This window comes from Myotis myotis, unplaced genomic scaffold (assembly GCF_014108235.1).
Source record: "Myotis myotis isolate mMyoMyo1 unplaced genomic scaffold, mMyoMyo1.p scaffold_m19_p_10, whole genome shotgun sequence".
Taxonomy (NCBI): Eukaryota; Metazoa; Chordata; class Mammalia; order Chiroptera; family Vespertilionidae; genus Myotis; species Myotis myotis.
In genome coordinates, this window is record NW_023416314.1 from 29217157 (window position 1) to 29240955 (window position 23799).

General features: G+C 42.4%; 2 protein-coding genes across 17 annotated transcripts in view; both read left to right on the forward strand.

Moving 5' to 3' along the window:
• The first annotated feature begins 5163 nt into the window (after positions 1-5163).
• CCDC89 (coiled-coil domain containing 89) lies at positions 5164-7908 on the forward strand. Its single transcript, XM_036324771.1, has one exon. It carries the CDS (start codon positions 5405-5407, stop codon positions 6509-6511), a length of 1107 nt encoding a protein of 368 aa, XP_036180664.1. The 5' UTR covers positions 5164-5404; the 3' UTR covers positions 6512-7908.
• An 8141-nt stretch (positions 7909-16049) lies between these two features.
• The window catches only part of CREBZF (CREB/ATF bZIP transcription factor), a 33561-nt gene continuing 25811 nt past the window's right edge, over positions 16050-23799 (forward strand). Inside the window, exons 1-4 of one of the 16 annotated variants that reach the window (XM_036324781.1) lie at positions 16050-17373; positions 17596-17673; positions 18789-18857; positions 20612-21567. In XM_036324781.1, the coding sequence (XP_036180674.1) occupies positions 16319-17373; positions 17596-17611 (1071 nt within the window). In that variant the 5' untranslated portion in view covers positions 16050-16318 and the 3' untranslated portion in view covers positions 17612-17673; positions 18789-18857; positions 20612-21567. Of the gene's footprint in view, positions 20159-20611; positions 21568-23799 lie in introns of those variants that run through there. The other 15 variants (XM_036324778.1, XM_036324777.1, XM_036324780.1 and 12 more) reach the window with 15 other exon arrangements.

The following is a 23799-nucleotide window of genomic DNA, read 5'->3' on the forward strand; positions in this document are numbered from 1 at the left end:
ATGATCAGGAATAGACTGTGCTTCCAAATTTTAAAGGAATCCTCAAACAATTGCTACAGAGTAAGCACTTACTAAATGCAGAAACTGAGCTAAGCTGTTGGCTTAATATGTAATTTTAATACTAACCTTGTGAAGTGGGCGTTACCACTCCCATCTTCCAGATGAGGAAGCAAGTGTCTGAGGTTAACTGATTTTCCCTGCAATGCACAGCCAATGAGTGGCAGAGTCAGGGTTCAAGGCAAGTCTGGTCCACTCAAATGCACCGTCTTTCCCGCATGAGGGCTCCCACCATCAGTGCTGTTTCTCTACACTCTCCCCTTCCCTTCCTTCCACCAGTAGCTACGTTGAAGTGTATGGAAAGCACAAGTGTCCACTATTTCATTAAAATGCTCTCACAATCATGTTTCCTTTGGTAGTATCATCCTGCCAGATACAAGTTGGAAAAGTCACCAGAGGACAAGAGCTGTGGGGAAGACCAGCAACCCTGTCTTCATCCACACCATGGTGTACGATGGGTTCAGGCCTGAAGATCTGACGGAAGCCTGCATAGAGCTTACCATCTGAGACCATTACAAATTAACCAACCAGTCTTTGGGAGGTCTTCGCATCAGCTTTGGAACCGGTAATATTTGTTACTTTTTTAAATCTCCTGTGAGCCAAATGCTTCTGGAGATGCTAGCAGTGGTTCTCAATCTTCCTAATGCCGCGACCCTTTAATACAGTTCCTCATGTTGTGGTGACCCCCAATTTCATTGTTACAAATTGAACATAATTAAAGCATAGTGACTAATCACAAAAACAACATGTAATTATATATGTGTTTTCCGATGGTCTTAGGCGACCCCTGTGAAAGGGTCGCAACCCACAGGTTGAGAACTGATGCTAGAGATTTGTTGCTTTGCTCCTCCCTAATGCAAACAGATATTTCCATTAAGTGTAATCTAGTGAGTGAGTGAAGGCGTGCCAGCTGCGTGCTGCGGGCTCCGGATATGAAGATTAACAGGGTGCAGTGTGTCACCACGCAGAGCTTACCTTATTGTGGGGGGAACAGAAGAGCTCTGGTCACTACTCTTTCCTGAAAAAACATTATGGCCTTTTCTAGCTAAAAGTGTGCTTTGAATAATAATAGCAACCAACATTTATGGAGCACTGGTCACTGTACTGAGTGCTTTATTTGCATTATTTCACTTCATCCTAACAGCAATTTGATGAGCAGTTACTAATGCTATCTCCAGAACAGCTGGCGTTCTAAGAAATTAAGTAACAGAGTAAGTGGTGGAGCCGAGATTCAAATTGAGTCTGCTCAACGCTAAAGCTGTAGTCACGCTTCCTCAGAGCTTATCTACTGTCACTTCTAACCCACGGTGGGAATCCTTCCTACCACTCCCCCATGCCTGTGACAGATTGTCATCTAGCTTTTCGATGACTGAGAAGAGAAACCATTACTCTGGGAATAGAGTACTCATCTCGGATGGTTCAACAGTTCTTTCTTATAGTGAGTCCCAGATCTGCCCTCCTGGTGACGTTAAAACTCTTCCTAGCTGACTTCCATTGGTGCTTATAATTAAAGAATGACTGCCCGGCTGGTGTGGCTCAGTGTTTGAGCATCAACCCATGAACAAGGAGGTCTTGGTTCAATTCCCCCGCAGGGCACATGGCCAGGTTGCTGGCCCCATTCCCAGTGAGGGGTGGGTAGGAGGAAGCCAATCAATGATTTTCTCTTATCATTGATGTTTCTATCTCTGTCTACGTCACCCTTCCTCTGTGAAATTAATAGAAAATATCTTTTAAAAAAGAATAACAAGTTCCCTCCCACTCCCCGATGCGCTATTCCTTTTTTAACTCAAAGCTTCTTTTCAGGTAAAAGTTCTGAAACTGAAGTGGACTGGATGGACTCTACTTCAGAGGAAGTTGCTCTCTGGGAAAAGATGGTAAATTCCCCCAACACTTGGATTGAAGCAACCCTGCCTCTCAGAGTGCTGCCTATCGCCAGGATTTCCAAATGAGCCCCAAGTCCATTGGCTCCTCCACTGAAAACTACTACCCAGGTGGAATCTGATCTTGAAAATCTGACCATGTGGACAGAGATCCACACCTCCTATCTGTCGGCACTCATTTTAAAGTCAACCTGCATGTGCCTCTTTGGTTATAGGCCCACGGTATTTAAAAAATAACAAAATGTATAACGTATGTGTGACTCCAGTGTTAACGAAGATATTGGAGAAAGCTAGGAAAATCTACCTGTTGCTTCAAAAAAAAGCTGCCCTCCCCCCCAAAAATTATTAAATGTGGGGTGTTAACAGGAAAATTTTTCTAATTTTCCATCATGTGCTTTACACCAGTCTTGTGCTACGGTTAGCAAAGCCTGCCTCTTGACCAATGAAATTCCTTACAGCAATTGCAAATTCGTAGGTTGTGGAAAACAGTGACAGAGGTATTCCTATGGGGGGGGAGGCAGAATATCGGTGATGATAAAGAATTTGACCATAAGAAAACTATTTACTCTGTAATCTCTATAAAATACGGAATTCCATATTAGGGCGAGACCCAGTTTACTGCATGTACTTTCTGTCTTGAGAAACTGCTTTCCCTTTTCCCAGTGTTAAAACAGTCTCGGATGTGCTTTGGTGCCACCCACTGGCCATAAGTGGAATTCAGTTTTTGGCTTAATTTTCTCCTAAGCTAGGTCTCAAGCCTGTATTTTGTAATAGAATATATATAAAACAAAAGCCTTGCATATGTAAGATTCTGTTTTTCTTATAACTCTACTATATGAAAGCAGCATGAGAGTGGTCACAGACATGCTTTGCAACAAAGTTTTAATTAGAATGTAAATTGTTTAATTATACTGTATTTCCTATATATGTATAATTTTCATAAAGTATTTTGTAAAAATCCTTAGAATAAATTATTATGACTTAAATGTATTGTCAAATTAATCTGACTTCTTATTTTAAATGAAATACTTTATGCTAGGGATCCTAAAATCTAAATTCCCTAGCAAGGCTAAAGAAATTCTGCTAGGCTAATATTTCTCCAGTATTTATTGCACATTGGACATGATTTCCTCTAAGTGGGCAGTTTTGGCTATTTTATTAGAGGCTTTACTTTTTATTTTATCTTTAAAAATATATATTTTATTGATTTTTTTTAGAGAAAGGAAGGGAGAGGGGAGGGATAGAGAGTCAGAAACATCGATGAGAGAGAAACATCAATCAGCTGCCTCCTGCACACTCCCCACTGGGGATGTGCCCATAACCAAGGTACACGCCCTTGACCAGAATTGAACCTGGGACCCTACAGTCCACAGGCCAACACTCTATCCACTGAGCCAAACCGGTTAGGGCGAGGCTTTACTTTTTAAAAGTAATTGAAAAGCTTTGAAGAAAACACATTCTTGTCTAATTTTTAAAAAATATTTTTATTGATTTCATAGAGGAAGGGAGAGGGAGAGAGGGATAATTTTAATTGGCTGTTTCCTGCATGCCCCCTACAGGGGATCGAGCCCACAATCCCACATTCCATGTGCCCCGACCAGGAATCTAACTGGTGATCTCTTGTTTCATGGGTTGATGCTCAACCACTGAACCACACTGGCCAGGCAGTTAACATCCATTCAACACATATTTATCTGAGTTTTCTCAGTGTGCCAGGCACTGGTTTAGTCATCAAGGATAAAACAGACACAGTCCCTGCTCTTAATGATCTCAGCATTTAATACAGGGAGGCAAGCAGGTAAACAGTGAATGCAGTAAGGTCTGACATGTTCCATTAACAGTACAAATAGGCTACTGTGAGTGCACTGAAAGAGGTGCGTGGTCAATTTTACATGTTGGGGCCAGGAAAGGCTTCACAGAGGAGGTGATTCTGAACTAAATACTGTGCGAAATACTAGAGCAGCACGGGACAAGGTGGGAAAAGGCATTCCAGGCAAAGAACACCTACGGACAGAGCCAGGGAGCTGCTGGTTAGGGGACTTTCCATAGTTGGTTAGGGCTAGGGGGTAAAATGCCAGGCAAGTTCAGAGGAAGGAGAGGCTGGATAGACCTCAGAGGTCCATTTTTTAAATTATACACCTCCTAGGTCACAATTTGTTAAATATGTTTTTTATTGATTTCAGAGAAGTAGGAAGAGGGAGAGAGAGATAAACATAAATGATGAGAGACATAACATAAATCATTGATCGGCTGCCTCCTGCATGCTCCCTACTGGGGATTGAGCCCGCAACCCAGGCATGTGCCCTTGACTGAAATCAAACCCAGGACACTTCAGCCCGCAGGCTGACGCTCTATCCACTGAGCCAGACCAGCTAGGGCCCAGTTTTTAAAATTATATACAACTGTCCAACAAAGGCAAAGTAAGCTTTTCCTTACTCCTCTTTTACACAATGTTTAAGCTGAGAAAGTCCTTCCTGACCCACAACTTGTATGGTTTCCTTTATTTTTTCTAGTTTCCACTTCTAATACTTTGATTTTTATTTTATTCTTTTTTTTTTTAAATCGATTTCAGGGAAGAAGGGAGAGAGACATAGGAACATCAATGATGAGAGAGGATCATTGATCAGTTTCCTCCCACACGCCCCACAATGGGGATGGAGCCTGCAACCTGGGCATGTACCCTGACGGGGAATTGAATCATGACCTCCTGGTTCATAGGTTGACGCTCAGCCACTGAGCTATCATACCGGTCGGGCTTTATTTTATTCCTTACAGTTAACTACTTAATTCCTCTGAAATGGACGTTATATGACGGTAAGCCTCATTTGGTACCTTGTCTTCTGTTTGGATGTTTGCCATCTCTATGTCACTCATTAAGCTTCTTCCTGTAACCTTATTTTGCTAGTGAGTAAAAACAGGGAGTGCTGAATACCCAATTAAAAAAAAAAGAGTATTTATTTCACTGGGGTTTGCTCTTTTGCTGAACTGTGCCGAGCACTACAGATGCAAACTCAAGGCACTTAGCGTCCCGGCTCTCGGCGTACCGCTGCTACTTTGTATTTACGGACTGCAGTTTTCAAAGGAGCCAACTGTGACCTATTCTCATGACAACTGAGGTGGGGAGAGGAGGCAGGAGCAGTCGCTGCCAGCTCGGTTTGTTTACTTCAACCAGATGAGGTGGAGTCGGGTTTCTTGCCCTGACTGGCTGCAAACCCGGAGGGTTGGCATCTGCTCCCTGTGCCGCAGAGGCCAGACCCGGGGCTGTGAGCGGAGGGCTGTGATTGGTTAGAAAAGCAAGCAGAGCCCCGCCAGATTGGTCCCCTGTTACGTCACCACATTCTGAAGACCCGCCCACCAACCGCGGGGCTCCATCCTGGGGGAAACTGCTGCCGACAGTGCCCCGAGCCCCTGGCAACGGGAAAGAGTGCGGAGTCAGCCCACGGTGGAGAGAGCACCTGAGCCTGAGGATGAGCAGGTTCTCGAGATGGATGGACACCCCACCCTCTGAAGAGCCCTTAGATACGCAAAACAAAACCCTGGAAAACCAGGAAGAGGAGATGGGGTTTAAGGAAATGGATGGCCTGAGGGAAGCCTTGGCCAACCTCCGGGGACTGTCCGAGGAGGAGAAGAGCGAGAAGGCGATGCTTCGCTCCCGCATCCACGAGCAGTCCCAGCTCATCTGCATCCTGAAGCGGAGGTCCGACGAGGCCCTGGAGCGCTGCCAGATCCTGGAGATGCTCAACACCGAGCTGGAGGAGAAGGGGGTGCTGGAGGCCGAGAAGCTGAAGGCCAAGAGCGAGCATGCCCGGAAGCTGGAGGACCGCTTCATGACCCTGGCGGCCAACCACGAGGAGATGATCCGCTTCAAGGACCAATACAAGAGCGAGAACGTCAAGCTGAGAGAGGAGAACGAGAGGCTGAGGCTGGAGAACAACAGCCTCTTCAGCCAGGCTCTGAAGGACCACGAGGCCAAAGTCCTGCAGCTCACAGCCGAGAGCGAGGCCCTGGCCCAGGAGCTGGAGACTCTGAAGCAGAGGTGTGCCCAGGATGCCTGCCGGGCACAGGCCCGGGAGAAGGAGCTGCTGGAGCTGCAGAGCCAGCAGGCCAGCGCCCACACCGCGGAGACAGAGCAGCTGCGCAGCCAGCTGCAGAGCCTCCAGCAGCAGCACCAGCAGGCCGTGGAGCAGATGGCGAAGGCCGAGCAGGCGCACGGCAGCCTGAGCCAGGAGCTGCAGGCCAGGCTGCAGATGGTCACGCGGGAGAAGGAGGAGCTGCTCCAGCTCTCCATGGACAGGGGCAAGGTGCTTCAGAGCAAGCAAGCGGACATCCGCCAGCTGGAGGAGAAGCTGGAGGCCGCAGAGGTGGCCAGGCGACAAGCGCTAGAGCGGTTTGAGCAAGAGGCGGTGGCTGTGGACAGCAACTTGAGAGTCCGGGAGCTCCAGCGCAGGATAGCTGGGATCCAGAAGGCCTACGAGGAGCTCAGGCTGCAGTCAGAAGCCTTCAAAAAGCACAGCCTGGATCTTTTAAGCAAGGAGAAAGAACTCAATGCCAAACTCCGCCATCTCTTTCCATAAGGAAGCTTCGGCTTCCTCCCACCTCCAGTGTAGAATTCAACAGAGTCAAGATGTTTTTCAACTTGTTCTATTTTTTAAGCACAAAAGGCAACTCAAAGAAAAGCTACTTTTACTATGATATTATTAACTTTGTAAGACTAACACTACTTTTCATTCCTGCCACTTAGAATACACGATTTACCAGATTTTGTCTTACTCCTTTAAAATCTTCCTAAGTTTGCTATTAGTATCTCTAGCTCTCCCATAATACATATTTATTCTCAACCTTAGCTATCTTCATATAGCCAAAGATTTTAAATTAGCAGCTCCTATAGATTTCAGTGACTCTATAATGGACAATCTGATGTGCTGGTTGTGAAAAGAATTAGTATAATTAGCCCTTATAGATAATAGGTTTGCAAACTATAGGGTTTTCAGCCTCCCATAGTTGAGACTGTAAGCTATAACAGCTAATAGCATACGAAGAGCATGGACAACTTGCAGAAAAAAAGTGTCTGATTTTGTAACAGGCCAAGCAATTGCTTGCTTCACCAACTTTACAGCAGTATCCTTTTTATTTTATTTGCCCTAGCTTGGAAGACAAAGATTGAGACCATTAAGCAAACTTTATTATAACCAGGCTGTATGAGCAATAAGATTCAAATAAGAAAGTGGTCCTGGCTGGTGGCACACTTGCTTAGGGCATCACTCCATGTGGGTTTGGTTCTCAGTCAGGATAATTTAGGTAATAACATACTTAAATTTCAATTTCAATCCTTGGTCAGGGTGGGACTCGGACAGGAGGCAATCGACTGATGTTCCTCCACCCTCACCCCCCTTCCCTTCCTCTCTAAAAATTAATAAACATCCTCAGATGAGAATTAAAAAAAAAAAGAATTCAAATAAGTGTAATCAACCCGCTTTGATTTTTCCTACAAGCTTAGATCACATTCCATTTTTTTTGCAGGGGGGCGGCGGGGGGTTCTTTCTCCTTAATAAAAACAGGATTTAGAGGTACAAGAATGCAAATAGCAGCAAATTCATTTAATATTGTACAATATACTAATAGACAAAAGTCCTGAATTTGGGGAAACAAGTGATAGCAGATTAGATATGATACATATAGCAACTTAATAATTGTTTTGTTTTTACTGGCATGTTTTGCAATTACCTTTTCCTTTTTTTAAAACATCTAAACTGAATATCTATAGGTATACCTACAGCCTTGTTATAGGAATAGCTAAGTATGTAGTAATAAAAACAAATACAGTTATAATTATATGAAGTTCTTAAAGAGGTAGTTATAAAAAATACACTTTATGCTTCCTTATTTCCCCGTTCTTAGTTGATAAGCATTATTGTGAAAACCTCTCAAAACAGATTGTAATATAGTACTTTCTCACACATTTTGTGTCAAGTGTGCCAAGAGTTTCCTAATGCTTTGAATTTATTAAAAAATATTACTTGATACCTTTTTTTTGTTTGTTAATCCTCATCTGAGGGTATTTTTTCCCATTGTTTGTTTTTTGTTTTTTGTTTTTGTTTTAGAGAGAGTGGAAGGGAGGGAGGGGGAGAGACAGAGGTTGCCTCCACAATCGCCCCACTCCCCACCAGGGCCAGGGATCAAGCCTGCAAACCAAGGTATGTGCCCTTGATCAGAATCTAACCTGTGATCCTACAATCTGAGGGCTAGCGTTCTAACCACTGAACAACCAGCTAGGGCCCTTGGTACCTTTTTAATAAACAATTTTTCAAGCCTCACCCTTACCTGGGGCATTTTTTTAAAAAAACGATTTTCCCACAGTTTTATTAAGATTGCAACATTAAGTACAAATTTGGGGGAACCACGTCACTGGCTTGGAAGGACTATTTACTTCCTCTTACACGTTACCTAGGATCAGAATATAGGAGCTAACTTAATCATGGTTATCCTCGATCAAGCCCATACTATTTATTATTATGCTGAAGTACTTGGGACCGTTGTTTTATTTAATCCTTAGGGCCGTTCAAGAAGGTAATTATGTTCATTTTTATTTTAAAAAAATAATACTGGTAGGAAATCCGGATTCAGTAATTTGCCCAAAGCCACGTGGTCCCTGGGGAGAGCTGGGATTCTGATGACACTACCACACTGAAAGATTTGTTGGCTGTCCACTGAGTGCCAGGCTCTGGGGGCAGGCACTGGGATAAGCATGAAGAACTATGTTTTCTGCCCTGGAAGAGCTTCCACACAGTCTAGTCTAGGGGCAAAAAGCAATTACATACAGTATGGTGTGTTTCCACAGGGAGTGTTATGAGATCCCAGTGAGTAACCTCCTGTTCAACCTCTGCACACACATGCAGAGCAGCTAACTCTGCCTGGGGGTGAGAGTTGGAGGGTAGAGAGGATTTGCAGTGGTCACTAACACAGGAGCTGGTATACCAACTGGTTGGTTGGTAGAAGAATTTCATCAGGTGAAGAAAAGGGAGAAAGGTTTGGGACGGCATCGTGTGGAAAGTCATGGAGGTTATAGAAACGTCCAGAATATCTGGGGAAACCATAAGTAGTTGAGAGGAGGTGCAGAGAAGCATGTTTACAGATAGAACTATCGTAGGCTGTGAACATACGGTAGGTATGTAAAGCCAGGCTGGCACCTTATTTTAGGGGAGAGGAGGAGGAGGAGAGAGGCAAGCGCACAAATTGGAGCCACAAACCAGCCCTCTTCTTCCCACCCAGGTTCCGTGCCTCTGCCTGGGGCCTGGTATCCATGCTACCAGCGCCCCTCCCTCCCCTACGCCCACACCTGCCTGTCCAAGCTCCACCCACTTGTGCCAATCTGCCTTCTGGGGGTGGTCTCTCCAACCCAGGTTTTGTGCACAACCTTCAAGAAGGAAGAGGAGGCTCCTGGACAGAAGCCAAGCGGGTCCTAGAAGCGGGTGGAGGGTTATTTGGGAAGGGAAACTTGGGTCCTGATACTTGAGTTGCAGTCCAGTAGAGGAGTTGGCTCCTGGGACTCCTCGTTAGATGGGTAGTAAGGGCGAGTCTGGAAGAACACTAGGGGTGGGGTTGGGAGGGAGGTAGTTGCATAAATACATATTGAGAAAATATGTATTTCACTTAAAATTATTTTACTAGAGGCTTGGTGCACAAAATTCATGCATGGGGGGTGTCTCTCAGCCAGGCCTGTGCCCTCTCGTAATCCAGGAGCCCTTGGGGGATGTCCAACTGCCAGTTTAGGCCCCATCCAGGATCGGGCCTAAACCAGCAGTCAGACATCCCTCCCACAATCCAGGAGCCCTTGGGGGATGTCCAACTGCCAGTTTAGGCCCCATCCAGGATTGGGCCTAAACCGGCAGTCAGACATCCCTCTCACAATCCAGGACCACTGGCTTCTAACCTCTCACCTGCCTACCTGCCTAATCACCCCTAACTGCTCACCTGGCCGCCTGCTCAGTGCACATCATAGCGACCAGTCATTCCAGTCATCCTGCCGTAACTGTCACTTAGCCTTTTATTATATAGGATTATTAAATAATAAAAGTGTTATCCATGATGTGGAAGGGTATGGGGACTATGGTGGTTAGGGATAGGAGTGGAAAGGAAACTTCTAAGTGTATACCATTTTATATCATTTGACTTTTGAACCGTGTGCATATATTACCTATTTGAAAAGATAAAACAAAAATAAAAGAACCTTGCATGTAACTGCTTAACTTCCTGGTAGGCTCTATTTCTGAGTAGATGGCCTCAAAAAAGCCTGAAGATTTTTCTTTCTCCAAGAATTGAGTAGAAAAAAAACATTTTATATACTAGTAGAGCCAAATATGGCCTGACATAACGGGGTCAGACCATTTGGCTGGAAGCTGTCACTTTCACAAATGTCTAACAACGTGTGGCTAATGGCAACATCTTTTTCTACCCTAAGAAGTGCCTCCTGCCCTGACTGGTTTGGCTCAGTGGATAGAGCGTCGGCCTGCGGACTCAAGGGTCCCAGGTTCGATTCCGGTCAAGGGCATGTACCTTGGCTGTGGGCACACCCCCAGTAGGGGGCGTGCAGGAGGCAGCTGATCGATGTTTCTCTCTCATAGATGTTTCTAGCTCTCTATCCCACCCTCTTCCTCTCTGTAAAAAATCAATAAAATGTATTTTGATGATTAGTAGTTCTCTCCTAAAGTTAAAGATTTAAAATATATTAGCGTTTCTTGTGGATTTTCACATTTGTCTAAGACCTAAATTTTAGATTTGATTTATTTATTTTTGTTTAAATTTTAGATTTTAGAAAGCCAGTTTTTCATTTCAAGTTTTTAGACTTTGGGTGTTAGTTTAGATTTTGCCCTAACAGACAAACAAAAGATGGTAAAGGCAGGGCAGACAAAGCCATTCTGAGCTTTCACTTTTAATTAATAATTTATTGATATATGTTTTACTGATTTAACAAATATTTATTGAGAGCCTATTATTGGCCAGGCACTATGCTAAGCTCTGAGACACAACGTGAGCAAGACAGACCTTTTTCTCACTGAATTTGCATCCTAGTGAGTGAGAAAAATCCTGAAAGATGGGATGACATAGGAGTACATAACAGGGTTTCCCAACATAATGCAGGAGAGGTTAGGGAAAGCTTTTCCTAGAAGTGTCACTTAGGCTAACGTCTGTAGAATGTGTAAGAATCGCCCAAGAGAAGAGATGAGGAAAACAAGAGAAGACAGCGGCTCAGAAGCCTTCACAGAGCCGCCTGTTCCTGGTAAGAAATATGCCTCTCCCAATAGCCACATCGTCCAGGATGCAAGCTAAGCACTCACAGTAGACTCTAATAAGAGACTCTGTGGCCAGATTAATCCCATTAACTCACATCCATATTTACCTCCATAAATATGTGAGCCTTCATAATCTGGCTCAACCCTCCCCCCACCCCATCCCCACTCAAATCCAGTAAGAAGCCCAGATCTATGATCACTGGACTAGTCAAGGGGTTAGTGCAGTGTGTGAAGGCATGCATTGGCACCAGACTGCCTGAATTCAAATCCTGTCACTTCCTGGGTGACTTTAACTACAGTCTTGCTGGGTGAAGAGGAAATCAGGGAGCTAAAACTTTCAGTGATGAGAGAGATGATTAGAACATGGTATGAATTTCACATTGGTGAAACCATATAGGGAAAAGAATTATCCAAATGACTCTAGAAAACAACATTTTTAATGAATATGATTTTAGAGAGAAAGGAAGGGAGAGGGAGAGAGAGGTAGAAATATCAATGAGAGAAAAACATAAATTGGCCGCCTCTGCAGGACCCGTACCTGGGATGGGTCTCCAAACCCGAGCTTGTGCCCTGACAGGGAATAGAACCAGTGACCTCTCTGGGCATGGGACAAGGCTCAACCAACTGAGCCACGCCGGCCGGGCTGATGAATTTCTTTCATGGGTTATATTCCAATGAGAATTAGAACCACAAAGAAATCTTAGTAAATCGCATTGATTAGTTTTATGGTTAGTTGTAAGATTGGCATTATTAATGCTGTGTTTAAAAGTATATATACATACAAATGAGAATGAGAATCATTTAATGTTAAATTTGAATCGAAAATATCAGTTTAAATCTATGACAGTTTTCCTTTTCAAAAAGTTAGCACTCTGCCCTCTGAAGCACTATTGTCTTTCTGCTGTATCCACTCAGCAAAGCAGCGACCCTGACTCAGCTTCATTCCCCACCATCGCTGCTCCAATTCTCTGCTACAGAATATTCTATAAATGTCTGTATGGGTGCTGAAGTACCACAAAGTCATGGTCTTTGTGGAGAATTTGATGGACTGGTATTTATCATCTATTTTAATCCCTCTTTTAATGTGCTTTCCTGTATTGCAGAAATGGAAAAGCTAAAACAGAGACACAAAGCAAACTGTATTTGCAGACTCCTCTGCAGTTATATTTGGAAGATGCAAATAAGGCAGGGGCCCTTTTCCTTTGCTTTGGCTGCTGTTGCCAGGCATATTTTTGGGGACATTTTTCTGCAATAGCATCCCAATGTGCATTCTCTAGTTTTATGGGATATGGTAGCCCGTTCCCAAGATCACGCCTAATGATTCCTGTCTCCTAGTATTCACATTCTTGTGTAGTCCCCTTCCACGGTGAATAAGGGCTGACTCCTGTGACCAAGAGAGTCTGCAGAAGTGATCATATGTGACTTCTGAGGCTAGATCATAACAGACATTGCTGCTGCTTCCTTGGTCGCTGGGTAAAGCCAGCCAGCATGTAGTGTGGATGCTCACACAGCTTGGGAAGGGGCTCACATGGAGGGGGAACTGAGGTACCCTCCTCTCCACCAACCTGCAGCCACCTTGGAAGTGGACCCTCTAGCCCTAGTCAAGGCTTCAGATGTCTGAAGCCCCAGCCAAAATTTGACTGAATTCCATGAGAATTCTGGAGCCAGATGGCATAGCTAAGACAATTACAGATTTCTGACCAACAGAAATTCTGGGAGATAATGAACGTATATTGTTTTAAGTCACACGATCAGCAAAAATTTGTTAGGTTTTTTTAAGGTTTTGTGTTTTGTTGTTGTTTTTTGAGGTTTGGGGTAACTTGTTAGGCAGCAACATAATATATGGGACAGGGAGTTTTGGCAGCAGCATTTGCTCTTGAAGCCAGCCTTCCAGCTTTCTATTTACTCCTTTCCCAACCAGGGCAGGGGTAGCAGTTCTTTATCAGGCCTGTTGGTCCACACTGCACTGAGTGGCGTTCTTGATCACCAAGCCTAACGCCCACTCCTCCCATCCTTTCAATGACTTTGCAGGCATGCATTCTGCTTAAAATAGCTGGATTGGTATCTGTTTCCTGTAACTGAGCTTAATCTAATAAAAATACCCATCTCAAATCAATAGCTAGACGGTAGAGGCATTTCTGTTAAAGTAAGGATAGAAACATCTATGAAAGAAAAACATCATCTATCTGCTGCCTCCTGCATGGCCCCCAGTGAGGATAGAGCTCACAACCCAGACATGTGCCCTGATTAGGAATTGAACCAGCGACCACTGACCTCTTGGGTCAATGATCAACCAATGAGCTATACCAGCTGGGTTGGGTTTACTCTTGCTTTTTTTTTTTTTTTAATATATTTTATTGATTTTTTACAGAGAGGAAGGGAGAGGGATAGAGAGTTAGAAACAGCAATGAGAAAGAAACATCATCAGATGTGCTCACAACCAAGGTACATGCCCTTGACCGGAATCGAACCTGGGACCCTTCAGTCTGCAGGCCGACACTCTATCCACTGAGCCAAACCGGTTAGGGCTTCACTTGCTTTTTTTTTTTTTTTTTTTTTGTATTCTGAGGCTACCTTGTAAAAACTTCCTTCTCTTTCAGCTTTCTACTTGACTCTTAGTCCAACTGCAGAGGCTCTTAGGCCATGTATATTTAAACCAAAATACTGTAATTTGAGGAAAATATAGTAAATTAATCCATGATTTTGAATTTTTCCTAAGGAGAAAATGCAGTTGGATGGGATTACCAGTCACACAAAACACCTGTACCTCAAGGCAGATTAGAACATATATCACCTTGAACTGTACAGTATCCTATTTTAATAAAACCTTTCCTAGTTGGAAGGTTGAAAGGGACATGGAGGTCATTTATTTATTCTTCTAGCTACCAAAGATCATGATTATTTTGTCCTTGGCATAACTGATTTCATTAATTGGCCTTAAGTATTATGCCTTCAGCCCAAACTGGAGACCATCTTCATTCAATTATTCAAGAAATATTTATTGAAGCCTAAGCTGTACTAGGTACTGTTCTGGATATTGGGGACCTATCAGTGTCCAGCTTTCCTTAAACTTGCTTTCTATTCATCTAAGAAACAGCCATATAAAAGTAGTTGTTGTTGAAGTTATCTGCTACTTTATTCCCTAGAGAAGTTTAAAACCTAAGAACTGGAAGAAAGGTTAAGGAATTCATACCACTTACACTTTACACATGAGCAAACAAAGGAAAATCACTCTCTCTCTCTCTCTCTCTCTCTCTCTCTCTCTGTCTCCGCTATTTGGACACTAACCTTTCCCTATTTAAGAACGCCTTATCTTCCTATTTCACCTATGTTTTCAGTGGCCTTGGTTATTAAAAATTTAAATTGTTTTATTTCTAATGTATTTGGGAACTGCTTCCAATCTCAAATACCTTGTGGGATTAAAGGAACAAAGATAAAAACACTATGAGGAAACAATCCAGAATGTGGTGCATTTTCAAAACAACTGACCTTGTCTCCTCAAATAAGCAATATTAAGAAAAACTAAAAAGTGAAAGAGAAATTGGGGGAGGGGGAACCCCACAAAGACATAGCAACCAAATGCAGTAAGTGACTCTTGTTTGGATCCTGACTCAAAAGAAAATATTTGCTATAAAAGATTATTCTGAGGAAATTTGAATAGGGCCTGGGTAGCAGATAGTATTAATAAATGATTGTTCATTTTCTCAAGACTTGATAATGGTACTATGATTATAAAAGAGAATGTCCTTATTTCTTAGAGATGCATACTGAAGTATGTTGGGGTGGCGTGTCTCACCTGCAATTTTGGGATTTTTGAGGCAGCAAAAATATGTTTTACAAACACTTATAAGCAGGTAAAGCACATATGTCAAAACGTTAATTGTTTAGTCTGGATATTGGGTTGAATTAGAGTGAATACTGTACTATATTCTGTATGTTTGGAAGTTTTTATAAGAAAAAGTTGGGAAACCTGACCGGTTTGGCTCAGTGGATAGAGCGTCGGCCTGCGGACTCAAGGGTCCTGGGTTCGATTCCAGTCAAGGGCACGTACCCAATGGGGAGTGTGCAGGAGGCAGCTGATCGACGTTTCTCTCTCATCTATGTTTCTGACTCTCTATCCCTCTCCCTTCCTCTCTGTAAAAAATCAATAAAATATATATATATTTTTTTTTTAAAAAAAAGAAAAAGTTGGGAAAATTAAGTTATAAATGCCTTACTTATTTACCTTTTTTTCTTTCAGTTTCTATAAGTGTTGGAGTGAAAAGATCTTGTATCATAACGGAAGGGGAAAGGCACAATTTCAAGAGGGATCTGGCCACCAGTCTTAAGTTTAAAAGCAATCCAGGAGAACTTTAAACTTATTCAAAAGTTGGTACCCTCTGGTGTGGCTATGGCCTGAGCGCAGAACTTTGAACCAGGAGGTCATGGTGAGATTCCCAGTCAGGGCACAGGCCCCCGTTGCTTGGGCTGCGGGCTCAATCCCCAGCGCAGGGCCTGCAGGAGGCAGCCGATCAATGATTCTCTCTCATCATTGATGTTTCTCTCTCCCTCTCCCTTTCTCTATGAAATCAATAAAAAAATATATTTTTAAAAAGTTGTTACCTAAAAGATCAATTCTGAGACAGAGTGGTTTCAGTGGAAGTGGAAGCCAGAATACAGAGAGACATTTCCCCCCCCCCCTCCCCCCATAAACTCGGGGTTTTGTTGATTTTTTGCAGCTGTTAACATGACATCACTAGAACGCAGGAATGACTCCCACTCCAGCCCTCCCTGTAATCTCGCGATACTAGAGCCGCGGAGCGCGAAACGCCGTGGGCGGGGCTGGGGCGAGATCGCTGCTTTCCGGCCGGGCCGTTGTCTGGGTGGCGAGGGCGAGTCATCGCGGGGCCTCGCCGCCTGGCTCTTTCTTCCCTCCCCCCGCCTGGGCGTGGGGGGTCGGCCAGCCAAGTGGGGCGGGAGGCGCCTCGGACCTTCCCCTGCATTTCGTTGTGGTCGGCTCCCCGCTTACCCGCGCTGGGGCCGGGGGTCCTTGGGGCAGCTCGAGGCCCGGTCGGAGAGGCCGGGGCCTACGTGGGTTGGCCGCCGGGCTCCATGAGGCACAGCCTGGCCACGCTGCTGGCGGCCTCGGGCACCGACTCCCCAGCCCGCAGCGAGAGCCCGGCGCAGGCCGCCATCCGCCTGCCGCCCCCGGACCGGACCCGCGCGGCAGCGGCGGCGGAGGAAGAGCCGGCGGCCTCCAGGTCTCCCTGCCGCGAGCAGCCCCGCGGCGACGAGGCCGAGCTGGAGGACGGGAGGGGGCGCCGCGGCGGCGGCGGGGCGGGGCGCGCGCCCTCGCCCGAGGAGATGGAGGAGGAGGCGATCGCCGGCGCCCCGGGGGACGAGACGGAGGACATGGACTTCCTGTCTGGGCTGGAACTGGCCGATCTGCTGGACCCCCGGCAACCGGACTGGCACCTGGAGCCCGGGCTCAGCTCGCCCGGGCCCCTCTCGTCCGGCGGAGGCTCGGAGAGCGGCGGCCTGTGGAGAGGGGACGACGACGACGAGTCTGCGGCCGCCGAGATGCAGCGCTTCTCGGACCTGCTGCAGCGGCTGTTAAACGGCATCGGCGGCGGCGGCGGCAGTGACAGTGGCGGCGGCGAAAAGAGGCGGAGAAAGGCCCCCGGAGGCGGCGGCGGCGGCGGCGACAACAACCAGGCGGCGACCAAGAGCCCCCGGAAGGCGGCGGCGGCGGCCGCGCGCCTGAACCGGCTGAAGAAGAAGGAGTACGTGATGGGGCTGGAGAGTCGAGTGCGGGGCTTGGCCGCCGAGAACCAGGAGCTGCGGGCCGAGAACCGGGAGCTGGGCCAGCGCGTGCAGGCGCTGCAGGAGGAGAGTCGCTACCTACGGGCCGTCCTGGCCAACGAGACGGGCCTGGCTCGCCTGCTGAGCCGGCTGAGCGGCGTGGGACTGCGGCTGACCACCTCGCTCTTCAGGGACGCGCCCGCCGGGGACCACGACTACGCGCTGCCGGTGGGAAAGCAGCCGCCGCGGGACCTGCTGGAAGAGGACGACGCGGCGGGAGGAGTGTGCCTCCATGTGGACAAGGATAAGGTGTCGGTGGAGTTCTGCTCGGCGTGCGCCCGGAAGGCGTCGTCTTCTCTGAAAATGTAGGGTCAAGTAATCTGCTCTTTACCCGCGTTTCCCCCTCTCAGCTCCCTTAACACCATGTCAAACTCCTTAGTGGGACATCGTCACTGGACACATTTCAGGTGGAGAGGAAAAAAAAAAAAAAGTAATATTGAGTCTTTTAAGTGTTTAGCTAAAAGCATGAATGTGACACTGTAACCAACTCCCAATGATAACATGTGACTATTAAATCTCTCTGACAGTTTCTTTTTTAGGTGATTTCCTTCCTGCCAGGCTCCGTTGTAGGGGTTACAGAACAGTGGTTCCCGCCTCACCACCTGGTAAGGTTCCATCTCTTCACGTACCGCTCATGCTCTGCTGCTTAGTCTACTTTAATGGGCAACATCTCAATTTTGTGTGTGCGTGTGGGTTTTTTTTAAAAATTTTTCTTTATCTTTTTTCTTTTTTGGAAGGCGGGAGGGGAGTGTAATTTGGGCCCTGTCCACCCTGGAAACAGACTTGTGCTGGTCAGTACTGTATTTAAGATGCTTCTTAATGGTTGAAATAGCTGTTACTGTGTCCCCTTGTTCAGACTTGCGTGTACCTAGCTCTTCTGTCCCCAGTGTGGACATGGCCTTGGATGACATCGATTCCAACTGTACACTGAAAGCTGCTAATAGAGATACAGTTTGGAGACAGTGAAACAGGTGAAGTTGAAGTTCCGAGTTGTACAAGGTGCAAATTGGAATTCCAGTATTAGAGCAACTTTGCAGAGGTTGACCAATAAGTGTTGGGGGCATGCTCAAAGGTGATAGTTATTTTGCTGGAGGTGACAACAAAATAACTCTTTAATATTCAGTAATGCCTTTTAGTTTTAAGTAGGAGACCTAGAACTACAATATTCAGGTTAACAGATTTTAATATCTCACTATTAGAGAAGTTGGAAATTAACGTGCATATCAGACTCCTGTGTTAGCTAATTGAAGGAGGACTAAGAATGGTTAATGAAATGCTTCTTTGAGGACCAGCACAGTGATGACCCTATCACTGAGTATGAATAAATTGTTGAACACCTTTATTTTTGTTGTAAAATTTTAGGTTAAATTTATGTATGATTCGATTTTGAAGGTTGTGAAATGTGAATGAAAACATGTAAAGTGAGGCTTCACAAAGAATCTTATTTTCCATATTTCAAAGGTATTTTAAAAATTGAGTGTTGCTGACTACTTAATGACACGACTGACACTTTTTCCAAAGATGGGATATATTCTTCCCTTGAAGTTCTCTATTGTCTATTGTCCAATTGTATAAATTGAATTATGGTGGCCTTCAGTGTAACAGGCATTAAGAAATTCTTTGTTTATAAAAAAAGAAAGAAAGAAAAATTCTTTGTGAAACATCACTGTTTGATAAAGTATATACCTATTTAGCATCCTTGTTTTTCTTTGTGCTAAAGTGGATACAGCTGTTGGGGCAGAAGAGACGGGACCAGCTGCTGGCCACATTTCCTGCTTTATTTTAAAAGGTAGTATAAGAAATGAGGAAAAGAGGTAATATCAGGGCTTCTGCTGTCTTTTCTTTTAAAATGTTCATAATTAAAAGTTATTCCAGCAGTCCAAAGATGTAAGTTATCTTACACACAAAATGTTTTATTTTGTTGTTATTTGGTTATGAAAATGGAATTCTTGTTCTTGCACAACTGTAAATGTTTTGTTTCTAGATAATACTAGTTGAGACTTAACGGTCTCTGGTTTCCAGTGCATCACAGCAATTTTGTAAAACCATCTACTGCACTTGAGCATGAATGGGTAGTAGCCAAACTCACAGCCTGGAGTTATGAATCTGCTTATATCTAAGTGCAGGAGCAAGCCCCTCACGATGCAGCTGCATGGATTTTTAGTGCCTACTGAATTATACATAAACATATATATATATATAAACCAAAAGTAGTTGGAAAATTATTTAAAATGACTAATTTGTGCTATCATTATGAAATATGTTAAATGTAGATTTTTGAAACAGAAGTCTTGAATTGAAATTTAATTAATACTTGAACATTTTGTATATATTTCTTTGTATATAATTTTGTGCAGTACCAATGACAAAAATATGGTGTCATAATAAAACCAGGTTTGTTGATCTTTCAGTTATGGGCTCAAAGAATTTTTTCATCTCTAATATGACATTGAAAAATAATGGATGAGAATAGGAAAAATGATTGTTAATGCTGACTGTGGGTCTTAAAGGTTCTGGAAGCAGTAAGTGCGTTTTTCTAAAAATTATACCATTCCTTGGAATATTTTCTTCCTAACATCAGTGCTTTTCCTGCATTATTTGAAGTTGGGGCTGGGGAAAACAGTAGTCAAAAGCTTTCTGAATTGGGATGTTTTGAAATTCCAAGTGTAGATTTTTAGAATGTCATTTTATAAATGGCAGTTTTTGAAAATACTTGATTAAGAACTTTTGAAAGTGGAGATTAGTATCACCTATTTTTAAAGCTGCTTTGTTAGGTTACTTATGTTTTAACTGTCTTTTCTTAGTTTCCATTTCATTTTTTTTTCCCTCTAATTTTGGTGACTCAGTGATTTTTGTCATTTTTTGCATCAACTTCATAGTCTTGTTTTACATGGTATTGCATGTATTTAGGACCTGTCTAATAGGGGCTTTAAATAAATTTGGTCATATTTATGTATAAACACATTTTACTGTAAATGTCTTGAGTTTCTGAATTTAAACAGATCTGTTTATTTCAGTATGTAGTAAACAATATCTTAAAAGTGTCCTATTCACTACTTGTTGATTAAAAAAGTTATGATTAATATGAAACTGTTGTCTTACTATTTTTAGAAAATTGTGTTCTGGTGAATAATAGTTGTATAAAGATTTCTGGAATATATGGATTGTTTTGAAATTTTCCGGTTTGGTTTTATTTACTGTAACGGATGAAAATAGCATTTGGGCAATCTTTTTTTTCCCTCTGAATTTTGCCTCTATGGCAAAATGATACAGAACTAGACTACAGATGTCGCTTTTTAATATTTGTCTTCTGATGGTGACAGGAATTCATACATTAACTGAACTAACATCATATTGACCTACTATTTCTATCATATTGACTACTGTTTCTGTACTTCCTTGACCTGACTTAACTAAAATGTCCGTGTTTGTTAAAATCTAGTCACACCTCTGATAGAAGCCGACAAAAAGTGTTCAAAATATTTTAAATATTTGTACATTTTATAATCACTAAATTAATCTCTCTCTCTTCTCTTTGAACAGCTTAGCAGTGTCTACAAAAGCGAATCTTTTCCTACAACCTGTTAACTGACTGGACTGATGGTAACAAAGTAGTTGTGGGAGCCATGTCTGTCAAAAATTTGGCATCTGCTGAAAAAAATGAATGCCATTTTCAAGTTCCCAAATTACTGCTATAGTGGTTTCACTTTCCAGAAATGGAGATTTGAAAAGATTCTCTGGAATCCTTGAAAGACTTAATAGAAATACATGAGACTAAGTTGATTTTGGAACAAAATTATATTTTTTTTTGGTCTTTCAAAGGAATGATACTCAGTTCTTCGAATACCTTTTTAAAAATTGTAACTATTGGAGAAGAGATTATAGTATTTCATCAAGGAGTATTAGATTCTTTACATAATCAAGAGCACATTCTATGGAATTATGTTTAGTGGAGTAGAATTGATAAACAAGCCATCAGAGATCACAGGCATATCATGAGTTTGTATTTCCTGGAACATGAAAGATAATCTGAAGTACAGACAGATCTTGCCAAATAGAATATGAAAGTTAATGTCAAGTCCTTAACTATAAAGAGTAATTTTTTTAAATAGAAGCATTGTCTGTATATCTTTGAAAAAGTTGACTTATGATAAAATGTTTGGGTAGTTAATTGCAATTCAGAGTAATATCAGGATGTGTGGATTCTGAGGTTTTGGCTTCTTGCGCTTTCTCTGAGTACTTGACACAATTTTTTGAATATTTCGAGTTTTCTAATGAATGGTATACTAGTTTCTACTGTTTCATTTAATTAAAACTTCTCTAGTGTTATGTAAGGGCTTTAGTATTCTGGATGATGGGAGTGGCTTTTTTCATGGAATATGGGGTTTTATTTAATCGAAACATTTCTCCAGTTTATTACAGTGTGAAAAAAACACTCAAAACTCTGGATTGTTTTATTTCATTTTTGTTGGATTGTGTTAATACATTCTTTTACCTGGTCTAGACCTAGCTGTGCTATCTTATCTTACATTTGGGAAGTATGCAGATGATAGACGTGGGAAATGGCAGGACATTAGCTCTTATTTCTTTCCAGAATAATTTACTATAACTACTATACAGTTTATTATATAGTATTATACAAAACCTATTAAATCCACTCAGTTTCTTGTATTCTAAGTGTATTCAGTGTCTGTTACGCCTGGCAGCAGACTATTCCCAGTAGCTTCTAAAGTGACTAATAGGTATTTTTACAGTACCAACAGTATAGCCGATTGTAATTCTACAACCAATGATTAGGCATCAACTATTCTGCTTTAATGGAACACAGTGAATAATTCACTTTTAATGAGTAATTATTTTTTAAAAGATGTGATTACCAAGTTTAGCATTTTGAAGGTTTAGTTTAAGGTCTTACTAACTTAGGTTTTTAAGTTAAACAATCTGATAACGAGGTAGTAATATATTTTTAAGTTTTTAGTTTTTTTCCCAGACACATTATCAATACAAAGTTTTGAGACCCTCCCAAGTGTTTATTTTTATATTTTACTGTGTTTTTTCTTTACAACCTGGATAGTTAACCACTTAAGCCAGGAATCAAAAAGGGGGAGGTTTTTCATTAGAAACTTGAAGAATGTTTTGTTTGGCAAGCACAGTATATTTCACACATTTGAACTTTAATACCTCAATACTCTCTTCACCAGTTACTCCCTGTGGTCTTATCAGACTGAGCTCTGATCTAGACTACAAATGGTCATTTATTTTAAAGTGAAGAAGAATTAATCTGGAGGTATTTTAAATTTGATTCAGAAAGAAGCTTTATCATTAGGAACATAATGTAAAATTAGAGGAAAACTTTTTTTTTAAGATATAGAAAGTTGCTCACTAACTCCTTTCTCATTGCTTTGGTTACTGACAGTAGTGTTTTTATTCCTATTTTTTTACTTTTCCCCAATTTGTGCATTCAGGATTTCTTACTCAGCTGTTTCCCCGAGTTTTTTAAAAGAAGCCAGTACACAACAGACTTTAATAATTTTTAAAATTTTACTGAGCCAAAATTACTTGTTTTGATGAGAATGTTTTGCTCAGTTTTTAGTTATGCTAATTTTACGATCTAAAAGCGTTGGTGTGCATAGGTGCAGTCACAAATGGTGTTTTGAGCATTTGTGTACTTCTGCTAATATTCAGATGAATTTTATTGGTGAGCCAACTTCCTTTAGAATGTGCCTCCAAATTCTGTATCTTTCCTATTATATACCCATTGAGGTCAGCTTCATCAAAGAGTATTAGATTCTTTACATAATCAAGAGCACATTCTTTGGAATTATGTTTAGTGGAGTAGAATTGATAAACAAGCCATCAGAGATCACAGGCATATCATGAGTTTGTATTTCCTGGAACATGAAAGATAATCTGAAGTACAGACAGATCTTGCCAAGTAGAATATGAAAGTTAATGTCAAGTCCTTAACTATAAAGAGTAATTTTTTTAAATAGAAGCATTGTCTGTATATCTTTGAAAAAGTTGACTTATGATAAAAAGTATTTCATCAAGGAGTATTAGATTCTTTACATAATCAAGAGCACATTCTATGGAATTATGTTTAGTGGAGTAGAATTGATATCCCCCTCTGGATTTCAGTGTACTTATAGTACACTAAATTTATATTACAAATTTATATTAAGTATAATATATGAATCCTTTCTTTTTAGAGCCAAATAACTGTAAATTGTAAAAGACAGATTTAAATATTTCGCTGTCACTGAACTATTGAAAACGATTTTCCTGACTGAGGCAGTGTTCTTTAGGTCTTGGCTACAAATGACTTTCCTTAAATTATAATGCAGATTCATATGTCATATTCCCCCTGACCAAAAATTTTGGTAAGGTAGATTTATAGCAAGATTTGAAATAACATGCTCTTTGGCTTATCTTGTCCATTTTATTAATTGAAAAGATGATTTAAGAAATATATGATATAAAGGACATATTAGAAAGAGATCCTGAAGCCGTTGTGAATTCTATTTATTTATAGACTAGAGGCCCGATGCACGAAATTTGTGCAAGAGTAGGCCTTCCTTCCCCCAGCCTCCGGCACCGTCTTCCCTCTGGCACCTGGAACCCAAGTTTCCCTTGCAGCCCTGCCTTCATCTGGAAGAACATCCGGTCTAATTAGCATATTACGCTTTTATTATTATAGATGGTATGCCTGGGAATAAATACTGTGGGAATGT